Source organism: Paralichthys olivaceus, chromosome 15 (assembly GCF_024713975.1).
Source record: "Paralichthys olivaceus isolate ysfri-2021 chromosome 15, ASM2471397v2, whole genome shotgun sequence".
NCBI lineage: Eukaryota > Metazoa > Chordata > Actinopteri > Pleuronectiformes > Paralichthyidae > Paralichthys > Paralichthys olivaceus.
This window is the reverse complement of record NC_091107.1, coordinates 10,030,396-10,049,340: the sequence shown is the minus strand read 5'-3', so window position 1 is coordinate 10,049,340 and position 18,945 is coordinate 10,030,396. Positions and strand designations below refer to the sequence as shown.

At 39.6% G+C, this 18,945-nt stretch overlaps 1 protein-coding gene across 1 annotated transcript in view; it reads right to left on the bottom strand.

Annotated features, from left to right (window-relative positions):
• The window catches only part of fstl4 (follistatin-like 4), a 182,743-nt gene that overhangs the window by 28,391 nt on the left and 135,407 nt on the right, over window positions 1-18,945 (bottom strand). Inside the window, exon 7 of the mRNA XM_020085612.2 lies at window positions 2,534-2,700. Within this exon, the coding sequence (XP_019941171.2) occupies window positions 2,534-2,700 (167 nt within the window). The remainder of the gene's footprint in view (window positions 1-2,533; window positions 2,701-18,945) is intronic.

The window sequence follows — 18,945 nt, the reverse complement described above, 5'->3', positions numbered from 1 at the left end:
CTTTGAAAGCTCCTCGTAACATAATGGGAATAGTTGTTAACCTTTTCAGTTTGTGTAATGCACTTGTGGTACACAGCCAAACAAAAAAGAACATGTGAATGAGATGTGTCTGTAATGGAAGGAGCAGTAGAGGAAGCATATATAAAGATGGAATCAGCCACATTCAAAATAATACAATGCACAGCTCCTCTAATGTCTCTTTTGATCTATTCATTATTCTATTCATAATTCACAGCAGTACTGATGCAATAAAGCTTTCATATACTTAAGAAACAAATTCATGTTGTTTCCCAAATGGCTGAAATGCACATGCAAATAAAAGCAGCAGTGTAATAACCATTTTTAATGAATAAATACATTATTCATTTCATTTTGGTTGGTGTAATACAGTCGCAAAATTGCTTTGTTATTGTGTCTTTTCAAAAGAGGAAAACACGTCCCAGTTTTACTTTTTTAACGGAAAAGGTTTCATGAATTCATAATGTGAATGCAGACGTAACGGAATGAATGATTGTTATTCAAGGAGTGAAGCATAGTATTCAAATGCATCGTTAAAGATAATTCTTTAAAAGACATATTCTTAATGACAAATTATTAATATACTCTAGCAGGTAGATTTACACATTTCTAAAATGAAACAGGCTGCAAGATTATGAAAAATGGTTTATTTACTTTTTTTTATTTTAACATCTATATTCTTATTTTAACGTCTTCATTCTTATTCTTCTAATGGTTTAGTTGTAAAGTGCTTTGAGTGGTCATCAAGACTAGGAAAGTGCTATATAAATACAAACCATTTACCATTTATTTATCATTTATTTAACCAGGAAGCCAATTCAAATGACAAGAGAAAACTGTCGTAAATGGTCAAACTGACCATTAGAACCTGGCACATCCTTAACATATATTATTTCTCCAGAGTTGGACCCATATGCGCCTTTCACAGACATATAGATATTAATGTTTATGTTTGTCTGACGTGAAAACTTTTTATTTTACAGACTAAACAATGCAGTAAGGACGTGCATTTATGTTTACAATGTACGTGGGAAACAAATCTCATATATATATTTATACTTTATTTTCTCTGGTATAACTCCTCACACAACAAAGCACTTTGCGATCTAAGAGATTATTTTAAACATAGTTTTGCATATAATTGATAGTTGACAGTGAAGATGGAGACAGGAAACATGGCAGAAGGAAACATGGCGTGCACTGAAACTATTGAGCCGCTAGAGCACTGCCCGTTATGTCTCATCTTTGACCTGAATCGATGAAAAAGAAAGTCAAACACAGCCGGGGTTCCACTCTTCCTCCTCCGCACGCATCACTGCGCTCTGTGGAAATTCATCATGTACGGTCAAGAGCCTGAGGGAACTCTGGTGCCATTACCTCTCCTCCAGTCTCCACCTTAACACTTGACATTGTTTATCGGCTCATCATCGCAACAGAGCAACAAGGCCGCTCATTAACAGGCAATTAGTGAATTGTGATGGGGCGGTGGGTAAAGCGAGGACGGCACTGTGCTGTCACCTGTGCAGATGTGTCTAAACAGGAATGTGGTCACACACATCATTAAGTACCGAGATCGAATTTTACTGTTTCATGGAAAGAGCTGCGGAGGCAAGGGCATTTTTTTTTTTTTGATTTACTTCCTCGAATCGTTTTTTTCTGTCCTGTTTCCTCACTAACGTAGGTAACAATCTCAGCATTTTATAATCACTGCATCCAGAAATTAAACAATAAACTCACTGAGCTCTTAAGATTTTTAAAGTAGTAATGCGCCCCCTTACTGCTGAAGTTTATCAAATATTAATCGAATGGTCCAATTAAATTTCTAGAAAGAAATATTGTTGAAAAAAACACAACACAGCATGTTCCCTCATTTTAAAATCACCTAAATCTATGTAAATAAATGTGTTTTACAGTTACACTCACTCAATTATTGGTTGACATAGTGATGTTTAGATTTGGCTCTTTGCTGTAGTTCTGGATTTCATTATTGGAACCAGCTCTGACAAACTCACTATGCTCCATCCGCTCCGCACGGAAACCATTAAACTGACACTGAGATGAAGATCCAGTCGCTGAAGAATCACATTTTATCTTCGTGGTTACGAAGAAAGGAAATAAAAGAAGAGAGTGGATACTTGATTTACTTTTTATCAGGTAAACACAAAAACAGACCTCGATGGGAGGATGTCAGCTGAAGTCTGTTTAAGCAGCTCACACTTCACAGCCATGACTACTTTGGTCTGTATGTCTGCCAGGTTCAGTTCCTCTGCCCCCTTGTGTCCAAAAAGTACTGCTCTAATAGTATTCATACATAGGCAGGAGGAAGAGGACTATGCAAACCTTCTATATATATATATAATCAATAGCAACAAAATAAAGCACATTCTTTGTAAATGTTTGCTCAGAAATTAGCAGATCATCATGCACTGCCTTATCAAGCATTATCAACTCAAAAACCATTATCATCACCAACCTCAACAATCACAGCCACAAGAAGAAAACTACATGCACTCACATTGATATCCTCCAGGTCCAAGAAGTTCAGGATGATGCCGTTCCTCTTCCAGATGATGGGTGGGCGCAGTGTCCCCTGGATGGCACAGGTGAGGACGGCGCTGAGGCCCACTGTCACCGTGGAGACGCTGATGCGCTGGTCCTCCGCCAGGCTCAGCTGGATGACCTCTGTGAGAATGAGAGTATGAGGGGAGATGTTTGGAAGAAGAGATGATGAAAAGGGAGGATTTTGAAAGAAAGAGAAAAAAAGAAAATCACAAATCAGACCGAGTGTGCTGATGTCGTGGAACTGGAGCCAGAATGAATACATTTCTGAGCATCTATCTTATGGTTAGTGGACCGCAGAGGAAAAACAGCTGTCCTGGGAGTGAAGGATATCCTGCATGAAAAAGACCACATGTCGAAGGACACATAGCTCGCCAAATATCATCCCTCTCATTAAGCTGAATTTATGTTCATTGAAATGGCCATACAATTCAATTCACCTTTACGGCAAATTAAGAGTTATCCTTCAGCGGTTCCGCTTGCCACCATAAAAAGTATCCGTCGCCAAGCTGTGTGGCCAAGCATCAAATCCAGAGTCACAGTGAGAATCTGGTATCAGCTGGATATTTCACTTTAAAGGAACTATGAAAGAAATATTTTAACAATGTTAAATCGTTATTTCTTACATTTTTCTTCTCATCTTCTGTCTACTCACTTTACAAATTATTTTGAAAACTGCTCATCAAGAAAAAAGTAAGAAGAAAAAAGAACATGTGCAACAAAGATAAGAGTAAAACTGAGTTTTCTTCACTTTAGTAGCTGAAGAACACTCAACAGTTGAGAACACACAGGACGCAGTTTTGTTTGCTTGGATACATTTTTTCTGTTCAAAATAAGTATGTGCTTGCAAGAGCACTGAGCACTTAGCAATGTGGCACAAAAATAACGCTAAAGCAGACACCTGAGTGGAGTTTTAATGGAGCCAACCAATGTAACACTGAGTAAGTCACACACACACACACACACACACACACACACACACACACACACACAGATCTGAACCTCAGTGGTTTGGTCTTTCAAGTCATAACAAGCTCTTATTCGGTCACAAACTGTAATAAGTAGTTACTGTCAGATTTGATTATTGTCCATCCAAAGCATCAATTCTTATTTCTTTCACCTCCCATGACTAACGGCATAATGTGAGCTTTTATAAAGCAAGACATTTCTCTGACAGGTAACTGCTCTTAGCTCACAAATATAGGTGCAGAGTTGCTTCAGAATAAACAGCTTTCACAGTGTTGATATATGTTTGATGTAGCTTTTGTCTATTTGCCTTTATTTATCACCGCCAAGTTTGGGCTGAGAAACTTTTGGAATTTAGTTTTTCCCTCTCAGCAGCTCTATCAAATCTTTCTTAACCTACGGTGCCACATCAATCTTTGTGAAACTAAAAGATCCAAACATAAATAGTGACTTTTAGGACCTGCAGTGAAGAAGTATCACCAGAGGAAAATACATCAAATGTCCAAACTTCAAGTAGAAGGCTAACAGACTTTGAGATGTTTGTAGGGAACGTAAATGTAAACGACCCCTGGATATTTGCCGCCTGTTTCACGCAGCTCTCCAGGTGACAGATATATCCAGGCAGACAGTGAGGCCTGTCAGTGATACCTCAGAACGCCCTGGGTACAGTACACTGTCCAACAGAGATATCATTCAGCAGGGCAATGATTTGGACACGTGGACAAGTGAGGGATAAAGTGAAGTGAGCTGACATTGCTTTGAGGGGTTGTTCCAGGGGAGTACTGAGAATTTAAACTAGACTCATGCTCACATTGACTTTAATAATGCGTGCTGTATTCGTGGAGGACTGTTGGGATGGACATCGAGTTTGGCTTTGTATTCTTCTACGGTGGAGGAGATTTTAAAAATCTGTTGCTGAGGACTGTCTTTTCCAAATTCAGGTGAATTAATTAAAGCTATGACTCATCTCCAAAAATTTTTGATGGCTGACTCATGTGTGGCTTTAAATATTATCGACTGGTCACTCTCCTATAGCACTTAGCTTATCTGGTTTTGGAATGAATACATTCATTTTACTTTGCAGTGAAGCAGCACTGACAGCAGTAAAGAGGTAACCTTCAGCTCAAAGCTCCCAATGCTAAGATTTACTTGTTGTATATATTTTTCTTCAGTTGATTGCTTGTTGATCTCTACAAGGTTTCAAACTGACTACATCTTGACTATGAATTTATGATAGTGATATTAAAAAATGATAATGGATAACTAACGCTAAGATAATAATAAATATACTTCTAGTAGTAGCAGCAGTAGTGTACAGACGATTTAAAATGTTGATAATTGTCAACGATGAGAAGTTCTGTCCCCAAACTGTGATTGGATGGTTCATTGTTTTCAAGTTTGGTGTTGAAAATGGATTTACATGACAGATTTGAAGTGAACAGTGCTGCTACTAAAAAAAGGAGCAAAACTAATGAATAGGTGGATTCGTTTTAATATTTGGCACCATGAAAAACTATTGAAACTGAACTCATAAAGTAGTTGTGTTTTATCAGCAGCACTAATATGTTTACCCCCACTATAAAAGACTGTTTCCACTTTAAGAGCAGCTCTATTCAAATATATCCAAGTATCTGCCCCATGTTCTCTCCCATTCTCAGATGACCTGGACACATTGCATATCCACAGGCAGCACCCGCTCTGCCCTCGCTGACTGGGGAAGGTTGTCATGACATTATCTAGTTAATGATTCCTACAGCCCCCCCACCCCCACCCCTCCAAAAATAGCTCCAATGTGTAAGTTGGTAATTGACTTTCAGGGGAACTCAGGAGCTCCACTGATCGATCAGCCCTGCACTAACCGAGCTATGGATGAGCTGACAGGGCCGACGGGGAGGTTTCCTGTATCCAGCTCCTGAGGGATGTACAATACAGCATGAGTAAGGAGAGGAAGAAGTAAAGAAGGAGTAAGGGAGCAAGGAAGAAAGAAGTTAGAAGACAGAGATGAGGAGAGGACTTAAACGGCAGAAATACCCAGTGTGCAAGGGGGAAGAAAACTTACATGCATGTAAAAGAGGATGAGCAAATGAAAGAAAAACCCACAGGGGCATAAGAGGAGTAGTAACGTGTGTGTGTGTGTGTGTATGTGTGAGACAGGAGGAGAGACATTTGATTCAGAGCACGTAGATGATCTCCCAGGGAATAACTAATGTGCTGAGCTCAAGACTGCGGCTCAGAGAATTGTCCTTTTCCACTTTTATGAGACCAGCCTCTCATGAGCTGGAGTAAGACGTCAAACCACAAAGCAGAGGAGCAGAACACCGTGACTTTTTACAGGCCATGACATGACATTTGGACTTAGAGGAGGGATAGAGAGGAGTTGAGGGGCAGATGGAAAGAGGGTAACAGGTGAAGGAGTGGGATTTGATGAGTCATGTGAGCGACGCTGCGAGGTAAGAAAACAGCTGACGGGTGATTAGTGAGCACAGATTTGTTGGACGATGTCTTTCTATTGACATTTGAAAATATGTACTATATACAGATTATACAGGTTTACTAAACTCTAATGCTGATAATCATTGATAACTTAAATTAATATTGTCCCCTCCCCTCCATGTAAATATAAAGTATTTATATATAAAGGAGCTTTTCTGGGGTGAAGAAAACTACAGTTAATACAATTTAGATGAAAGGAACTATTGAAAACATCATGAGGATTATTCTACATTAAATTTCTGCCAATAGTTCCCTTTCACCTAAATCTTACACACTGGACCTTTAACGTATTAACTCCACTGTTGAGATCACATGTTTTTGTTTGCCCTCATCAGCAAACACGATTGACATCTTCGTCAGTGTCCTCTATGTTTATGGCACCACTGTTTCACTCTACTTTCGTGTCTGTCGTATGTTAGAAACGTCATCAACGCGCCCACTCGCTCGCAGTGAATCCTGTGACATCGATCTGTTGCGTTCTCACATGTAGCACCTCTGGAGAATGTCAGGAGACCAAGAGAGTTCAGTGCAGCTTTTGTGTTCCGCTGTATTCTCCAAAATGAAACTTCATTCAAAATCATATCCGAACAATAACCTATATCTCAATACGTAAAACCTTCATCTTGACTTTATCATCAAACAGTTAAATATGTGTTGCTTATGTTGAAGCCTGGTCCCAATCACCAGCTCGGATTTCAGCCACTGAGCACATTTTTAAACAGCATTTTCATTTCTATAGCTCTTCTTCAGTTTAAATGACAACTCAAGTGCTTCACACGCTTTCCTCCAGTACTTCACTCACACATCCTTCACACTCTGATGGAACAGTCCACAGGATCAATTCAAAGTTCAGTGTCTTGCCCAAGGACACTTTGGCATTCAGACTGGTTAGTGCACAACCTGCTTTACCTCCTGATCCACATTACTGTGCGATTTTGAAATTCATAAAATACTTTAATAACCATAAAAAGAATTAATATAAATAATTCCTAAAATCATTTGATATAAAAAGATCAAGTAAGCCTTGCAGTATTTAACTCAATATTTCATGTCTCTTCTCAGACCTTTCTTTCTCTGAAGTGAATGCACGTGTGATAAAGTCAGACACACGACTAAATGTGGCTGATATATGTTTAGGGAAAGACCAGAAATCTCTTTATAAGCCAGTCCCACAGGGCAAAGCAGCACTTTACATGTCACGAAGCATCTTGTGAAACATCGTTTCCTCGGCTGTCCCCAGATAACACTGTCTCTCTAGACTCACCCACCAGCTGACGCCACTGAAGTAGGGCCGAAACCATATGCAAATAAAATCATTTTGTGATTATATTTGACAGATATTGCAATGAATTCTAGTGCATTTCACTTTCACTGAAGGAAATAAATGTATGGAGTCTGTTCTCTTATGTCCGGAGAATATGAAAGGTCTGCTTTACTTCATAAAATGCCATTTATAACGGTAAGCATCTACATCTGTGCTTTAAAGTGTGCGCCCACATTCATGGTGTGCTCATGTATCTTTCATATGTAAAATATAGATAAAGAGGTTCTATATATACATACATTTCTTTTTAATATTTTGTCTTTGTATACAAATGTATCATGAAAGAAGTCTAGTGTATATACACACACACACGCACACACAGACGGCACTATAGATGCTATATAAGACACTGGCCTGCCCATAAGCTATTTGGGGATTTACTTTCTCAAGGAGACTGTGACATGTAGAGGCTTTCTCACTGTCTGCACTGTCGGTCACAGAGAGTAGTGTACCCTCTGTTTGTAGGGTGAAGCACCCTTCATCAATATGTAGGGTATTATATATATATATAAATACATATATACATCAGTTTAAGGACAAACCTCCCTCTCCTTTTGAGATCACGTTAAGAAACTGTGATGATAACACTGAATCACTGCCCTGTGGTTGTCAGTCTACATACAGTTTTTCCGGATTTATATGAGGTCACAGTGACTTTTGACCTTAGACCACTGAAATCGAATCTCATGGGGTCACCATGACATTGACCAACACATGTGAAACCTTCACAGGAATATTTGGACCAAATTTGAAAACATTTCCATCAAGGCATTTTTGAGATACACGTGCACAAGAATTGACAGATGGACAACCGGACAACATAATGCCTCCAGCCACTGCTGTTGCAGATGCAGAATGTCAGTATTTGCTTATTTCAATTATTTAATTGCCCATTGATATGCAAGATTTCACACATAATCATAGATATTGAAATGGTCGCTACTATAATATAAATCTGTGCTGCCTGACAGATTCTCAATCAATTCAATTGATATACATTATTTCAAGGCACTTCACATAGACGGTCCTGACCTTCAAAATTATAGAGAAACCAACAGTTCCCACAGTGAAGAAGCACTTTGTGAGAGAAAACTTCACTTAAGCAAATATCACCAAAAACAAGTCAATATAAAACAAACCTACACATTTTTATCTTAAATTTTTAATTCAACTTATTTATGCTCTATTAAAAACTACACGTGCCACCTCAAGCCCTGTGTGACACACACTGACACCGGCAGGTCTGTACAGTACACGCAGGGGGACAACAGTCCCACTGGGAGCCCACAGTGCGTACAAATAATCTTGACGTGTCACCGTGGAGTCAGTGCGAGGGCTGCTCCCTGCAGGTGGGCCGCAGCTATTAGAAAATATATCATCCGTGTTTTCAAACACACTGACGCGCTGAATTAATGTCATGTTGTGAATCGTACTGTACATGTACACACATTCATTCAGTCAATCAATAACCGTGCACTCGCAGTCAGCTGCATGCATATGCTGTGTTCCACTCACATTGTACATATATAACATATATACGGCTCATTTACTGTCTCTCATATACACTCTGTCTTTCCTTCATCTCTTATGTACACAAGGCTCTTATACTCTCTCTCTCCCTCCTTCACTCTCTCTTTCACACACACACAGAAACTCCTGCTGCCGTGGTGATTATTCATGGGAGAGAGATAGGGATGAGCAATCAGCGGCCAGCTCATTAATCACACTGGATGCAGACCCTTAATCTCCTCCACAGGTACAGAGGAATCCTCCGCCGCCGCTCCTCATTGCTTTTCTAACTTACCCTTCTTCTCTATCTCGCACCACCTCCTCCTCTCTTCCACCCACCACCTCATTCTCTCTCTCTCCCTGTGATGCTTTGTTTGCATCCTTGGCTACTTCTCTCCTTCTTTGTCCTCCGCCGAGCCTCTCACCCTCTTGATACGTCTGTGACTCTTTGCCTGTCATTCTTCCTTTCCATCTTACCCCTTCCTTTTCTCTCCTGTTTTAATCTGCCTCTCTCTCTCTCTGCCCCCCCCCCCCCCCGTTGTTCAACTTAAAGTGGCTTCTTGTTATAGCTGTCGCTCAACTTGTGAGCAGAGCCAAGTTGATGCAACTTCTAGGTCTCCTTAACTAGGCAACAATAAAGCCTTGTTAGAAACACAAAGAGAAGAGAAGATGGAGAGCCAACCAGTGGAGGAAGGGTATATAGAGTTGGTGTGTGTGTGTGTGTGTGTGTGTGTGCAGCGAGGAGTGTTTTAAAACAATCTGTTCCACACTGTATTAATAAACCAGCAGCAGGAGTTTGGCAGGAGATCCTGCTCTGCTCGCTCTCCTGCCTCCGCTGCATAAGCATTTACAGAATAAGGTTGAGGATACTCACAGCTGCTGGACCCTTTAAGCACACATTTTAAGACATGCAGTGAAGTCCCAACATTTTCCTGAAATTTTCTGGAGGCGCTGTATGTGAGAGCGCAATTGTCCAAGTCAATTGCTCCGGGCAATTTCCCCAACTGTTCCCACCGGCCTCCCCTGAGTAAAATGTCCAGAAATGTCAGAGTGTGCCCGTGTGAGAATACAGCAGGAGAATGTCTGTGCATGTACGCCGTGAAAACACCATATCCTGCCTCCTTCATGCTCCACCCAGGCATCAACCCTCGCCTGAACGTTTCGCAAATGCTCCTTTACCTGTGAACACGTCTCACCTGGATAAGCTGTTGTATTCTTCATAAACTTTAGTTCCATGAAATGTCTGTTGTTGTGTGGCTGGGCTACAAGTTGATGAGAACCAATTGTGCTGTTCTGCCGCTGAATTAGAATAAAATAATAATGATAACCAGTTTTTTTGAAAAATGACCTCCAGCTTCTCCCAGAGACGAACACAGTGTGATGAGATAGACAGTTAAATTACAGACCTGGCTTTTGAAAAACCACAGGTTTAAAAAAAAAACAACAAAAATGAAGCCGCCCCCTCAGGATTATAATAAGACGTTACTCCAGTGTTCTGACTGATGTGAGAGCCACTTCCTGAGTTTACGCTTACAAAAAAAAGACCCCCACTAAAAAATATCCCTGCTGCTGTCAACAATATCTATTACTCAAGATATACACAGCAGTCCTCCTGGATCTGCACACTTACAGGCCATTTAAAGTGAACAATTCTCTCCTCTGCATTATTCAATGACCAATTTTGCAGGAACAGGTTGCAAACAACAGAGACAATTTCTGAGGTGGGCGTCGCTGCTAAGCGTCCCAGCGCATTGCAAGGCGACAGTAGATTTACAGAGGATGACGCTCAATAATGAACCCGCATCAGTTGGGTAATGACAGGGTAGAGCTCTCTTTACCTTTTCATTCCATCCCTTAGGCCACGAGAGCAACGCCTGGGAAATGAAGGGATGAACTGTCTGTCTGGAGGGTTCACAGATATGTTCAGACGTCTGAACTCTACAGCTACTCACTTTAACATTGTTGCTATACATTCAGGTAGTTTGTTGACTTACATTTGCTTTCTTCATTCCAGACAGAATCACAAGCCGCTGCTGCAAAGTCCATTTAATACAAAGTCAGTAAATCACCACATGCTACATGCTAATGCTCGTACCAGTGGTTTTTCCAAATAGCTTTCCTAATATTTCTATTGTTATGACTACAAGTTCAAATATTTCCACATGATCACTTTGCCATTATCATAGTTTAATAGCCATCATGTTTTCATTACATTTTTCTTTTAGTGGCATTACATATACATGACTTATATACATGCTTTTTTATATTGAATTTTAATTGACATTAAATCAGATATCTACAGATAATATATAATTCCTTTTTTAATTTCTTTTTTTAAAGAATGTGATTATGACTTATTTTAGGAACTTGGTCATGTTCCTGCTCCTAACTAAGAAATATTAACATATGCATTCCATACATATTACACTGTATAGACAAGTTTAACTTTTCTAAAAGATATTTAAAATCATGAATAGAACAAAGCTGATGATCCTATTTGCTTTACAGCTTATCATGATGCATCTTGCATAACTTCACTGTGTGCTTCTATTAATAAAATAGCCTGAAAAAATAAAATGCTAGCAAAATCACATTCCAGACACAGCTTAGAAAAAAAAGTTACATCCTTGGATTTGATAAAATGGAAAACATTTTAAATCTCAAAGGCCAAAAAAGTCATCCTGCTCTGAGAGGCTTAATGGAAACAAGCTGACAGTCTGGAGCTAATCTCCCATACTTCATTTGGCTGGATGAGACCCAATTCATTAAACCCATACTCTCATCTGATAGAAGCATAAGATCTATGACAATCTGGATAATCTTTCATCTTTATGGAAAGAAAGAAGGAGGGGACCTGACCCCCCCCCCTCCTCCCTCTCTCTCTCCCTCTCTCTCTCCACTAGCTATACCTCCTACTATAAACTGCAAAGGCCTTTTTTGACAGGGTCGGCTAAGTGGTCTTACTCGTTTTAAAACCCTTTCAGCCTTGTGGAGGAGGAGGGTAAAAGAGATTAGTGGCCTGCAGCACAACTCTACACTGCAGGAGTCACAGCTTGACCTGACCTGAGGGTCTGCCCTGATAGAGACAGAATGCACAATGATATACTGAGAGCTGCATGTATGTGTGTGTGTGTATATCTGAGTTTCTGATGATTGCTTGTGTTAACCATCATCGGTCTGGGAAGGGCTGCAGGACAGAAGGATAAAAAGACTGATGATATTCTTAAATGCAGCTGCCATGAGGCCTGTTATAGATGTTAAAGGACCCTTGAATCTACACTGGTGAAATGAGAGCACAACTCTAGGTGCCGTTTTGAATTTAATTAGTTACAATACAATATGGAGAACTTGAGTTTGTTTCTTCAGAGAGAAAAAGAGAGGTCAGTGTCTGACAAGGCTAAATGTGATGGAACAGCAGAAGATTACAAGAATCTACACCCACAGAGAGAAAGGAGGATGGTTTATTTTTTTATTTCATCTAAAGTAAAGCTTCTGAGACAAGTTATTTGCTCTGATTTTGTTCTGACAATACACCACTGTTTTCCCTCAGAGACAATGGATGCTGTTTTACAGCAGGATACAGTGAAAACACTTTACAAGCATAACAGTCCCTCAAATACTACCAGATATTTTAGGTATTTCACTTTTCTAAATATTAAAACTATGTTGCAGATGCTCACATGTGTATTAATAATCCATTTGTCGCTTAAGATCCCAGCAGTTCTTAGGGATGAGGGTAATAAAATCATTGTTTATATATCTTGACTTGATAAGTATCACTATATGTACAAATACTTGAATTTAATATAATCTAATAAATCTAATTATCATTTCTAAGCTTATTCCCTAGTAAAGTAAAATATTTACACATTGCATAACAGTGTGGTTTCAGTCAGCATACTTATGTTTAGACTCATATGAGGTCAATATAACCTTCTATTATTATAATCCAATCAGTTCATATTTGAGTCTCAATGAGACTGAGTATAATTCTCTCAAGGTGCTCTTACAATATCATGTAAGATGGGATGGTCAAAACAAATAAAAGCTCCAGTACAGTGTGTTGCATTCTGTAACACTCACTGGTAGCTGTTTCTATGCAATTCAAAGTTACTGTACTGTATATATGAATGAAAATAGAGCATTAATAGACTTGATATTACTGTATATGCAAAATATGTCTTGGGTTGCACTTGTTGGTAAAACACAAGTTGAGTGTGAAATGTGACAAGACTTATCTGGAAAGCTGTATTGATAAGAAATTAAAATAACTAAACCTACTTAGTAAAACCAATTACTAATTGGCGAGAGTCGAATGTAAATACCATAAAAGTGTGTGACAGTTTCACTGCTCAGGCTGTATCACATTTTTACAGTTGTACATGTTCACACCTGAGCGCTGTCAAGTAAAACACATTTTGCTGCAAGCTACTGAGCAGCTGTACCGGATCAGTTGGGTTTAGTTACTTTGCCGAACAGCATCTTGTCTTACTCAGCCACTTCACTGTGTTCGCGTTGGATAAGTTTAGCTTCCGAACACCAGGGTGATGCCTTGGGTCAGTTTGGAAAATATCTGAGTCAGTCGAGGATCTGTGATGTAGCCACCTCTGCAGGGATGGGTGACATGATGATATATGCCTGGAGAGACCACATTAGTCATCCTGTCATATTCTTCATACTGCAGTACCTTTCTAGTGAGCGTATTAGGCTACCGTGGGTAACGTTGCAATACTGTATTTTTCAATAGCAGGTCAAACGTATTGTTTTGTTGGAGTTCCTGCCAGACAAACCCCACTTCTTTCCCTCACCTCACTACTACTAAGCACAGGCTTTCTATTAGAGAGTTGAGTTGAAATGTAGTGTGTCCCTGTAAATATCTATAACAAATGTACCTTAGACATCCGACAGATACGACTACAGAATGGAATGTTTATTATCTCCAGGATGGAGGAGATTTATGTATCGCTGGGATTTTTTTGAAACTTGGTGGAGGGGTGGGGTATAGGCAAAGGTAGAACCTATTACATGGACTCAGATGCAGAAAAAGTGGTGGATCCAGGAATTTTTCATCACATTCTTCATCATTTAAGAGAGGGTCTATTTTTTTTTTTTTTTAACATGTTCCAAAGAAATATTCAAGGATCGTGATGAAAAAACAAACATATTTACAGAAGTGATTTATAGTGAGTGAAATTGAATAGGTTGGTGGAGGTATCACTACCAACCTACTCTATTGAGTGCCATTCTATATGTGAGACATTTCATATCATGTTTTTTTAAGATAATAACAATCAATTTAAATGTGTCAAGTTTAGCTTAATGACCAATTGGCCCACACAGACCCAATGTAACTATTGATGACTATGACTATTGTTAAAAAGCCTTTTCTACAAAATAAAGTGACAATGAAAATAAGTGCAAACTAACAACCAGCAGAATAAAGAGCCTCTGAAATAAATTATATACAGAAGAGCAAATTCTCCTTTGAGAAAATGCCCTCCAGCAAACAAATAATGTACTTGGCTCAAATTTGGGATTCTTCATCATCTCATGACAAGGGCTTGACTTTGTGGAATTATGAACCAACATCTGTGGTTTAATATAGATGATGTATCTCATTTTCAATACAGACAATTCCTGCATATTTCTGTGAGATACAAGAATTTAGGGTCGGCTAATTTTACAGTAAAGCACATTGGACAGCAGGATTCAACAATAGATTCATGTAAAAAACTCTGACCACATTATAAGCACTAATGCCAGTTCTTGTATTTAAATCATATTGAAAGTACGTGTTATTTAAGTGTGCGTATCTGTACTAGTGTTTGTGATTTAACAACTTTCATGCTATAACAGAAACCTTAATAAAACCTTAGAATAAAATCAGATACAGGAAGTGGCCTGAGGCAAACTCTGACTGGTGACCATTTTACTCCAGAAAGGATAAAATAACTCACATTTTCTTTTTCTAGTGAAAACATTGGCTAGAAATACCTCAAATACTTTATTAAGGTTCTACTTTTTTTGTTGAGTAATGAATAATGGTTTTCTAAGTTAGTTATGGTATCAGTTGACTGGTATAAAAAATAATTAGTTTTATCTTTCCCCCTTGGTAAAAATGTGTGTTGATTAATTAGCAGGCAAAATAAACAGTCATTGTATCACGGCACCATTATAACCAAGCAGTTGATGAGTTGATGAACTTGATTAATGGGTCCATATTTTCCTGTGTGTGAGTGTGTGTGTGTGTGTGTGTCTGCACTGTGCAGTTAATTACAGGAGAATAATGTTTGTCTGCACTTCACCTCCAAGTATGACAAGTTTTGCAAATAATTATATATATATATATATATATATATATATATATAAGTTTTAGGCCAGTGGTTATGGTCAGTTATGAGCCTCTTACATACATATCTATGTGTCTGGGTTAATGTTTGATGATATGCAATGAAATTTTAATTGCACAAAACATATTTATGTTTACATGTACTTGTTGTCTAAACATATTTTTTTTTAAACTTAATTTCTAATAATGTTTCTGATTTAACTGTAAAATATAAAGCCTCAATTAAATTTCTTTGCCATAAGATTTTGTTGCCAATTTTACATATATATAGCCGATATGTCGGAAAGAAATCTGATAAAAATTGGAAATGATTGTGACTGTAACTCTTGGCTCGTTGGAGCTTTCCAACCACTGCAGGAGCTGTCGATGTGCCACTGATATCCTGACTGTCATAGCTGTGTTCCTGACATTCCCCGCTATCAAACTCACACACTTACGAGATTCTTTTATAGATTTTGGATGTGTAGTACAACATCACACCAAAGAGCTCTACATACGTAGAACTTGTAACTGGGATTTAACCTGGTGAATAAAATAAATGTAAACACTGCATCATCTTGGAACAAAACAAGCTTCAGAGCGTCAGTCCTTGAGCCAGCTCACTGCGTGTTGTTTGAGAAGAGTGGGCTTGAACTGCTGTTGCAGGAGATAATGTGTACCAACACTCAGCCGGGAGCGTGCAACATCGAGCCGAGTCAGAGAATCAGACCACACTCCTGAGAATAAAGACATGAGATATGGGATTACCTGCTCCTCTATTGCCACCTTCCCCTTCTTTCATACACACTTACACTTCAAAATGTTTGACTATTTCAGCTTTGTGAAGCTGTCAAAGCCACACTTTCAAGGTCTGCTGAACAACAAAACTCTGGCTTTGGAAATTCTGTGAAAGCCACTAAATGATATTGACTGTTGGTGTGAGGCGCATACAGGAGTAAAAATATTCTCTCCAACAGATCAGGAGGTTCACTGTTTGGAAACTTTAACAAAACAATGAACTAGTCTTTCAGGTTTGAATTAGTTCGGTTTTTCAACAAATCCAACTTCAACTCACCTACAAAGGAATATGTAGCGGATAAAACTGATCTGACTTGATGTCAAAAATGTATTTACAATTACAAAGCTTTTGTTTTTCATCCATCCATCCATCATTCATTCCATCCATCCATCCATCATTCATTCCATCCATCCATCCATCATTCATTCCATCCATCCATCCGTTTGTCCATCGTCTTCCACATATCCATGTCATTTATAATATAATTGAACTGCTTTTGAGGCACAAAACATTTTTCCTGTCCAAAACAACACTATTACAACAATGCTTAAAAAAAATGTTTCGACTCTTCTAATTACATGGTTGGAAAACTGTAGGGCTGTATTTGATTTAGGATATTTCAAGTTGACTAAGTCTGCACTTCAGGTCAATGCATCGACCTCAGTATTTTAATTTGTCATGCTTGTGGTTCATGCTTAGTCTTATCTACAGGGACATCTCGACTGATGATTCATATCATCCAAGTCCTCTGTCTAACCTTTCGCTTGATTTTAGAGCATCAACAGAGAACACACGGAGCAAAGCAAAGCTGCTTTTTGTGGATTGTTTCCCTGCCAACGGTGTGGTTGCACAACTGCAGAATCCGAGTGTGATTCCTGAATTGCCTTTGGACCCATAGTCATCATGACAAACTTGACTGAGCAGGTCTGCTCGCTTGTTGAGAGTTACAACAAATTGCACAAATTCACAACTGCAAACTCCTCCACTGCCTCCAAGCATCACTGAAGTTTAACTTGACACTTGTTGTTCAGGGAGTCAAGAGAAAGTATTGTAGTACAGTTTCTGTTTATGTCCATGTGTATTCCACCTGCATTTTGTTCCTCCTTCTTCTTCTGTCCCTCTCCCACCTTTGTGCTTCTGCCTTCCCCACTCCTCTCCTTGTCCTCACTTCTCTCCTCTGCCCTCACTCCACTTCCTAAAGCTTGTCAGCTCTAATCTCTTACACCCTGCACATCTTCGCCCGGTCTTTTCCGCTGCCCCGCGCTCTCGTAAACATGAAATTGTGTGTTACCTTCTCCTGTTTCTTATTCACTTCTCTTTTCTTCCTCTCTTCTTTCTCCTCATGGTGCCGGATATGTCCTTACCCTGCTGCTCCCTAGGCCCAACTCTGTGCTTCTCAAGACTTTGACAAACATGTGGAAACACAGAATTATGCATTACTTGCTTTTTTTCTAAATCCTCTCCATCTTTCTCTGTTCTTTTCCTTTCCCGACACTTCTGGCCTCCTTCTTAATCCTATTCTCTCTGTCCTCTCCGGTAAATATGTGTTAACAGGCAGCATCGCCAGGTCAAATTAGCGCCTTTTTTCCGCACCCCCGCAAACGCAGCCCTCACTCTGATCAGAACATGATTTGAATGTGTGGGAACTAGAATGAGTGACCCCTAAGGGTGTTTGTTTGGGTTTTGGCTGAGTGTGATTCAGACGTTTGTGGAAGCATTGCAGCTGGGAGCCGCCACACTGAGTCAGTTTTATTCTCATCCTCTCATTTACCTCGTTTCACCTCTTTCATCCCTCCACGAGATCTGAGCATTTGTTTTCTTATTTGCTGAGTTCAGCTGAGTAATGTCACTGGCATTTGTTCAGCTCCAATGTACATGGGAGAGATCGACTCTTTCATTAAAAAATAGCCCCATCACTACAACCAAGCCAACTATACCAACTCGCTTATGGTTTACAAAGAACAAATGTTTATCTGAAGAAAACAACTCTGAGTGAATCTATGACAAATGTTTCTTACTCCGCAGAGTACAAGCTAAGGTTGCCCAGCCATGATGGTTTAGATGGTTGGACTCTAACCTCAATGGATTGTCTTGTGCTCTAAAAATCTGCTCCAAATTTTTTTCTTCCGCTCCTTTCGTCTCCTTATTCTCCCTTTCACTTACGCTTTTTCCGCTGTGTTTATCTTCTTTGTTCTGAGAGAACATTTTCAAAGCTGGTGAAGGTGGAAGCTGGAGGGGATTTCGTTGAGGAGATCAGAGGAGAAAAATTAGGAGGAGTACCACTCCCATGCAAGCACACACACAACCGGAGAGGCAAATACACAACCATATGGAAGCGCACTTGTTTGAAATTGCAGAGGAGTGTTAAAATAATAAAGAGGGAGGGAGAACGAGGGAGATTGTTCCACCAAAGAGGCAAAAGACAGAGCAAATCAATGGCGGCATGATAATGAATTACTTCCTCGCCAGAGAGGGAGTTAGAAAGGAGAGATAAAAGCAGACCACATGCTGTGCCACTAACAGCCGGAGGGCAGCTGCCTGTGAATTATGGTGCGTTGGAACACACTTGCTGCCCTTGGGATCCATTGGTTGCACAGGAAGAGACAGTGGAAAAAAATAGAAGTAAGAAAGCAGCAAAGAGGAGGGGTGGGCAGAAAAGAAATGTTAGAAAGGGCAATGGTAAAGCCCCCTGAGTTCATGAGAAGCATGGGTTTACATCTCTGTGGCTAATTAGAGACGCAAAGATGAAATTAAAGTGGTGGAAATGAAAGAGGGATAGATGAGGGAGATGGAAAAGCGTGGGAGGTGTCGGAGGGGATTATTCAGCATGTGTAATTATGAGAGATATTAGACGTCTGCCGGAACAGTACGTCTGTCACCAACGCCATGTCACGTCTCAATGGACCTGGAATACCCAACAAGTGTGAGTTATAGAGACGAATGAATGGC